This window comes from Camellia sinensis, chromosome 3 (assembly GCF_055761805.1).
Source record: "Camellia sinensis isolate YWXY chromosome 3, ASM5576180v1, whole genome shotgun sequence".
Lineage (NCBI taxonomy): Eukaryota > Viridiplantae > Streptophyta > Magnoliopsida > Ericales > Theaceae > Camellia > Camellia sinensis.
The window spans coordinates 213,144,007-213,152,529 of NC_138963.1; the positions used below are offsets into that span (position 1 = coordinate 213,144,007).

Sequence of the window (8,523 nt, forward strand, 5' to 3'; positions counted from 1 at the left end):
TTTTATAAAATTACTAACATATCGTTTTGTTTCTTCTTTCTTTCTTATTCTGTACAAACTCTAATCCTACGCCAACCCTTCTTCCACCTGTATTGCCACCAACAACTGCCTTTCTATCATCTCCTCCACCTCCACCTCCACCTCCACCTCCACCTCCCTACTCTTCTTTATTGTTTACAACCCATCATCGCCCTACTGTCATTTCTTCTCCTGATGGTTTTATAATTGATTTTATTTTATTTTTATTTTATAGTCAAACCATATTTACAGCAAAAATTTATTATAAAATCATAAAAACATTTATAATTTTAATTATTAATATTTATAAATTTTTTCACTTAATTTGTAATTATGGGTCCGTTTGGTAAGAGAGTTTGTGACTATTTTAATCACAAAAGACAAAATAAGTTATTTTAGTCATAACAAACAAAACATCACATCTAATCCATAATCATTACTCTCTTCTCTCACAAAAAAAAGTCAAAAAATTAAAAAATCCTTCCCAAATTAAATTTTTTAACCCAAACTAAAATAATTAAAAAAATCAAAAAGTCAAAAATTAACTCACAACTCAAACGGAGGCTATGTTTTTTAAAATTCACTGATTTGATATTTTCTCAAACTAAAACCCCTGACAGAAGAGGGTTGGGTATCTTAACCACGGTTAGAGCCACCACCCCCTATGCTCTCTGTGCTAGAGAGAGTTAAGCTTATTTCCCCTCTTCACACACACACCCTTTTTTCCAACCTATTTCCTCTCCCCCGTCTTTTCTTCTGCACAACAACTACTCCAACAAAATAATAGATTGCTACATATATATATATATATATACCCTTTGTATAGAGATGGATAGATGTGTAGACAAAGAAAAGGAAAGTTGTGGTTGATGTGTTTTTTTTTGTTTTTGTTTTTGTTTTTGTTACAAGTATTGTTGATTTTGTTCAATAGGAGGAGGGTTTGTATTTTAAGCAGGAAGTGGGAGAGAAAGGGGGAGAGAGAGATGATTCTGATGGGTCTTTTGGACTATCGATATTGATTGGTGAAAGGTAGTATAAGTCTATTTGTTTTGGGTTTCATTTGGATTGATGATTGGAGAGGCAAAAGAGAAGTGAAAAACCACAAAAGCTTCTTCTTCTTCTTCTTCTTATTTTTTTCTTTTTCTTTTTTTTTTTAAAAAAGTAAAAATTTGTAGTAATCTGGGTATTGTTTGAATCGATTCCTAGTAAGGTCGTGTTGGGTTTGAAGATCATCGATATGGGTAAGAAGAAGACAGCGAAGAAAACGAAGGAGGTATCAGTGGCAATAGCAGAATCGGCATCAATAGGTTCATCAGAAGCCCAACAACAGACGCCTAGGAAAAGGGGTAGGCCTCGGAAAATCGTTGAGAAAACAGAGAGTGAAGAGATTAAGGAAGAACAGAGAGAAGAAGCAGCAGAAACAGTAGTTGAAGAGAGTGAATCGAAGAAAGCAAAAATGGGTGAGGAAGAAGAAGAAGAGAAAGAGAAGATGAAAGAAGTGGCAACATCATCATCAGTTAGGGATGCGAAGAAGGAAGCAGAGCTGGTGCCAAAGGGACTGCCGAGAAGCAGTGCTCGGAGAAAAGGCAAACCTCGTAAGAGCAGCTAAACTTTATCAATGAATGATTAATCAAAACTCTTTTATTCCTGTTTTTTTTTTTTTGGCGGATTAATCGAAGGATAGAAGATCAAAAGATGAATGATTTTTCATTTATACTTCTTCTTCTTCCTCCTGTGTTTTACTTTTTTTTTTAAAATTTTAGTTATGGTTTTGATTTGAATGTTGCCTTTTTAGGTTTTCTCTGGCTCTGATTTTATCATTCTGTGTCTCTTTAAATTAGTAATAGGGGAAGAAGAAGTAGATAGGCCAATGAGGGAGGGGATTCAAACTTTTGTCATTGCATTAATTCTAGTATTGCCAAATTATATTTATGATGAAGGCAAACAAGTTCAAAAAAGAGATTACCCCCAAGTTACATATTTTGATTTTGATTGGCTACTAACACACATTTAGGCACGTTTGGATATGATTGGTTTTAAGTATTTTCGAAGGGATATGTGGAAAGGAAAAAGTGTATAAAATGTAACTTAAAATCTTGACACTTATTCTTTAAAAACTCATACTCGAAGACATCAAAACACAAGCAGAGATTTTTGTGATGGAAATGGAGATTGATCTACTAGTATTTTTACTCTGTAGCAAAGAAAAGAGAAGGTATCTTTATGTATGATGTTATATTGGAAAGGTAAGAGTTTGGTGGCATTGAATGAGGCGTGAGTGAGTGAGTGAGCCAGTACTGGTTCTTTGGGCAAAACGTGGATGTGAATATGGGTATTGAGATTGAGGATATTTTGGGAAGATGGTAAAAAATTAGTTTTTAATTTTTTTAGTCAAAAAATTTAATTTTTTAGATAATGGCTTGGGTAAAAAAATTAATTTTTTTTGACTAAAAAAATTAAAAATTAACTTTTTGCTACTTCCCAAAATGACCATGGATTTTTTTTACTTTTTTGGAAGTGGTAAGTTTTTGGTTAGGAAGAGAGAAGAGGGAGAAGAGGGGGAGTACGACGGAGGCAAGGATTCTCTAGAGTGATTTTTTTCTAAAGTTTCTTAGGTTTCGTTTGGGAAGTCATGGTTTGGGCTTTTTTGGCTATTTTAATCACAAAAAATAAAATAGGCTATTTTAATCATAACAAATAAAACATCACATCTAACCTATAGTCATTACATTCTTTTTTCACAAAAAAATTCAAAAAAGTCAAAAAATTAAAAAGTCCTTCCCAAACCAAGCTTTTAAGCCCAGGTTAAAATAGTAAAAAAAAATCAAAAAGCCAACCCACTTTCCAAACGGAGGCTTAGAGTGTTACATTGTGTGGTTGAGATTTACTGGTAAGTCACATCAATTTTTCTGATGTGACTTGCCAATAAATCTCAACCATACAATGAAATACTCTAAGAAACTTTAGAATTGTCAATAAATCTCAACCACACAACGTAACACTCTAAGAAACTTCAAAAAAATTTCACTCTAATGCTGTGTTTGGTTGGGGTTTTTGGGGTGGGATTTGGAAAAGGAATGAGAAATGTAATCCTATTTATGTTTGGTTATAATAAAAAATATATGGGAAAAGAAAGGGGGTGAGAAATAAATAAAGAAATAGGAGACCTTTTAGGACATCAATTCTATTTTATAACCAACACAACCAAACATAGTTGGGATTTGAAATTCTATTAATTCTTTCTCATTTTCCTTTTATTTCCATTTCCCTTTCCATTTCCCTTCCCAAATCTCCCAACCAAACACGGCGTAAAAGATTTTTGGTGGTACGACGGAACGGAGTCGTGCGATATTTGGCTGACAGTGCCAGCTCTATGCCACTATGGATAAAAAAACGTTTTTCTATTTAATTAATTTTTAATTTTAATTTAATTGGGTGTCTCAGTTGACAATAATTCGAGTCGCTAGGTCATAGCACACGTGGGAAGCACGCTCCAATCATTATCAAAACTGCAAAACATATGAACTTACGACGTCCACATTTTCTTCATCATTAGATTCATTGGGTCGAAATTCACACAATTTTTCGTAAGTAGCATTACTAGTAAATTTAGGAAAAAATAACAGTACAGTGTAATAATCAAATTAAATTTATAAACTAATAAAAAAGTAATATATTTTAAAAATTAAAATGTTATATATTCTCTGTGATTTTATAATTTTTTTTGTTAGTGTCACAGGTTATTCCTTCCAAATTTAAGACTTTTTAGGCACTGTTTAAGAAGATGGTTTGGGAGTTTTTTTTAACTATTTTAATCATAAAAGATAAAATAAATTATTTTAATCACAATAAACAAAACATATAATCATTACTCTTTTTTTACAAAAAAATATTAAAAAAATTAAAAAATTAAAATATTCTTCTCAAATCAAATTTTTTAATTTAAATTAAAAAAATTAAAAAATCAACTCACTTTTCAAACAAAATATTAATTGTATTTGTTGGGTTGGGGGTTGTGGAATGCAAGTGTTGTGGTGGCGCGTGGTGAGAAGCCTCTGCCGACTGTCTACTATCAAACAGGACTCAGCCCCACTGTCACTGGAAACCCCCCTCTCCCCCTCTCTCTCTCTCTCTCTCTCTCTCTGTGTATGAATATGGGGGCCATCCAAAGGAGCTAAGACAGAGTCAAGAAAGGTAAAGTCAGCAGGCAGACTGCATGTCCAGAACTATCTTCCTCCTTTCCTTCCAAAATAATGATTCCTTTTTAAGAAATTCAGGCCTTTGGTTTATTTTTTTTTTAAAAATTTTAAAAAAAAAAATTTTAAATAAATTTTTAAGAATAATCAAATCAAATAAATTTTTTTAAAAAAAATTTCAAAATTTTATTTGATTAACTACTTTTCAAAAATCATTCACTCTCTCTTAAACACATAAAATCAATCACTTTTTTAAAAATTCTCTCTAAAATAATTTTTCAAAGCCATTTCTAAAAAAAGCAAACCAAACAAATTTTCATACTTTTTATCTTAAAAATTACTCTATAAACACAAACCAAACACACAATCAATCATTTTTAATAATGTAATTATTATATTTTAAAATTATTCTTTAATAATTCATTTTTTAAAATATATCAATTATCATAATTATATTTTTTATATTATTAATAAATTTTAAAAAAGCGTAAAATAGTAAATTTATATTATTTTATTAATTAATTTTTGAAAAGAGACTAATATTTTGAGATAATAAAAAATAAAATAAGGGAGTAATATTTTGAGATAGAAATAGTATATTATTTATAATTATGTATGTAATTTAAATAAATAAAAATAAAAAGAAATAATAAAAAAATTAATATCATAATATATATTATTCAAATGATAAGATTTTTTTTTTATATATTTTGAATTTAGCTTTCACTTAATAATATAATAAGGATACAATATACACACAAGGGGGAGAGGGTGTTTTCGAGAAGCTAATTTCCATAGGCAGCGCAGCTCTATCTATCAGAGAGCTTTCATGCTCTACGTTTTTATCTCTCCCCGTGACTTCCCAATTTTATGAAATGCGTGTTTCCTATTCTATGGTTTTCATCCCCATCCTAACAACCCTGGGGTTTAAGCTGACTTCGCTATTTGATCATATGTGGTTTTCCCTTGAGCCCCAGACTAATCTCTCGGACTTTGGTATTCATCCTGTGCTATCCTGTTTTGAGTTCGGGGTCAATCTCTTTTTAATCCACACAGTTAGTTTGTGAGACTGGGCTTTCAAACTTGGGCAAATTGTGCATAGTGTCTTGAGTATGGGTGCAAATCTCTATTGCTATGCGAGTCCATCGTGACTTATTAGTACATGATTGAAAGTCTAGTTACCATCAAAGGGTAATAACTAACCCTTGGAGCATCTAGCTCTAAGAGTTACCCTTTGTGTTAGGCCTTTTTATTTAACATCTTTTCTAATCAAGATCATTTGTGACTTTGAAATTATTTAAGATGATTTAAATAAGTACGATTTTTGACTTTTTATGAAATATAAGTTGAATTTGAATTGAATTTGAAGTGATGTGTTAGAAATATGATGTGACTTAAATAAGATAATGTGAGTTAAATAAGATAGTGACTTTTTGACTTTTTTAAAACTTGCCAAACCAACCCTTTATATGCTTCTTCTCATTCACTATATATCTCCTCGGTTCATGATTCTGTCCTGCTTCCATTTCTTTTTTTAGTTCCAAACTCAGGAATTAACTTCGGAACATGAGCATGGCTCAACTGGCACAGTTTTACTTGCACCATCCCGGTGATGTTAAAAGAGAACCAATATATCATTCAATTTCATCCATAAACACAATACACGGATACCAACTACTGCCTCTCAAATGACGCAAGGACAAGGTATATGCATGGCATGCAAATCTTCTCCAATGCAACTACTTGGCTTGGCACTACCATAGATAGAGAATGCTATAGAAAGTCATGACAAAATGGAAATAGTGGAGGCCCCAGACTTTCACATAAAGTTCTCTAATTAATCTTCTCTCTTATTAGCTATTGCTACTCCCCTTGACTTTGACATTTCTAAAAGCAATGTATTATTTATCCACCCAAAATTTTAACATAAAGGTCATGTTTGATTCAAAAGACTAATAGTGAAGTATTAATAATCCTATTAAATTAGTGTAGGATTCACTATCCAATTGGATTAATATCCATTGGATTAATAATCCCACCCCTACCCCATTACTAATAATCCTACAAATTTGTTGGATTAATTATCCATTGGATTAATAATCCTAAACCAAAATGTTAAAACAAACATGAGATAATTGGGCCCACGGATTAATAATCCTAATCCCATGCTCTAATCCACCCAATCAAACATGCCCAAAGGGTATGTTTGATTGGAAGGATTAAAGTATGGGATTAGGATTATTAATCCGTGGGCCCAACCATCCTATGTTTGTTTTGACATTTGGTTTAGAACTATTAATCCAATGGATAATTAATCCAACAAATTTGTAGGATAATTAGTAATGGGGTAAGGGTGGGATAGTTAATACCACACTAATTTGATAGAATTATTAATACCTCACTATTAGTATTGTGAATCAAACATGGCCAAAAAGTACTCAACTGTGTACAGTGTTAATTTATAATTTGCATGATATAAACCACACATAAGATGAATATGATACCCACATTTCGAATTTTGAATTTGTTTTTGGATAAAAATTCCGACTACATAACGTTGTCTATAAAAACATCCAATTTCCACCTTTATTTTGACCAAGTATGATGCTAAAATTTCAACAGGAAATGTCCCAGCATCTTCATGTATATAAAAATCAATTTTACTTGTATATTACTACATAGCACTTGACCCACACCGGCCTATATGTATGAGTTATATAATATATTTGTAGCCTTACCAATATTAAACATTGTAAAGGCAAACATTTAAGACAAAAAAAAAAAGAGAAGTGAATAGCCAAGTACCTGAGATGGCATGACTTCAGTACCCCCACAAGGGAGGTCGAAGCTTCAAGCACTGGCAGAGGCACGGAAGTCATGAAGCTTAATCAACTGAGATGTTATAGACTGATCAGGGTTGTATCTCTTCTCCCTTAGGTTTTGATGATATAAACTGCAATTTCTACTCCATGAGAAAAGAAAAAAAAATGAAAATGAAAAAAAAGGTAATGAATAGGGTGATTATGTGGATATTTCTTTTCTCTATTTGGAAAATAGGAATGGTGCACTATGGTCCCCATATACTTTATTGATTATATTAAAAAGTAGCCTACCATCATAACCACATCCTCTTAATTGTTATTAATAATAATATACAATACTAATAATTGACTCACAAAACTTTCCACAAAAATCAGTTCAAATCCATAGTCGAATGCATATGCAAGTTCGAAAAGGGTGCTGGGTATCAAAGAAAATAACGCAATATTCCAGTTCCGCACAACCTAGAGATTTCTTGTCAAATGGTCAATCAAAGAAACAGAAGGAAAACATACATAAACAGGTACATATATATAGAAAAGAAAGAGAAAAAAAAGGGGCTGATGACTGATCACAGCAAATAAAAATGCCAGAACACAGACCTTTTTTTTTTTTTTTCCTGATCAAACCAGAACACAAAGACTGAAGACCAAAACTATGTGCGGAAAAACCAGAGTCTAAATTTAATAAATAGGTACCTCTCTATAATGAAATCAATCCAGACACAAATCATCACCAACAATTAAAAATTATTAGAATATCATTATGCTGTCTAATCAATTCCAATTAACATATAAACCAATAAAAAAAATAAACAGCCAAGATGGATGCCAACTGTACTCGGATGGAGTACAAGAAAGGAGCAAAGTCAGCAGCCTGTGATGGGGCATGGGGCCATTTCAGCCACCTTGCACAGGCAAATGGTGTGGCCTCAGGAGCTGTTATGAAAAAGTAAAGAACTAAGTTATTAAAAAAAAATCTAACACATGAATAAATTTTGAAGGCAAAGGCTTCAACAACAGCAGTTCAGATTGCACTTGTATTCCCTGACCAAACATTTGAAAACAAAGGTGTGATTTTGCAAATGAAGATGAGAAATTAAAAGGCAAATCAAGTATTGGACAGAATTTCATAAACTTTGGGTGCTCATCTCCAACATAAATGATGATGCATTAGAAAGAATTTCAGAAACTAGGGTGTTCATCTGCACATCAAACTATCTCAAAACCCATGGAGACAGTCACAATCACAATCTGCATTTCCTTGTGCTTTTTCCTGATAATAAAAACTAAAGAAATAAAAAGAGAGATTCAAAAGCCGAAAGCTCAAAAGCACAAGAAAGTTAAAACTGTTACTCTTTAAACATTTCGTTGGCCAAAGACATAGGAAAAGAATTTGGTATGCCAAACCAAGCCATGCACGAGAGAGAAGATAAGGGATCCCATGTTTAAGAGTTCTAGTACATCCATGATCAACCAACACTGTCAAC

The 8,523-nt window shown here is 32.2% G+C and overlaps 1 protein-coding gene across 1 annotated transcript; it reads left to right on the forward strand.

Annotated features, from left to right (window-relative positions):
* Nucleotides 1-53: 53 nt before the first annotated feature.
* LOC114322727 (uncharacterized) lies at nucleotides 54-1,800 on the forward strand. Its single transcript, XM_028270116.2, has one exon. It carries the CDS (start codon nucleotides 1,256-1,258, stop codon nucleotides 1,625-1,627), a length of 372 nt encoding a protein of 123 aa, XP_028125917.2. The 5' UTR covers nucleotides 54-1,255; the 3' UTR covers nucleotides 1,628-1,800.
* The last annotated feature ends 6,723 nt before the right edge of the window (nucleotides 1,801-8,523 follow it).

Coding starts and splice junctions, on each gene's coding strand:
- LOC114322727 (XM_028270116.2), top strand. CDS start 1,256: ATGGGTAAGAAGAAGACAGCGAAGAAAACGAAGGAGGTATCAGTGGCA.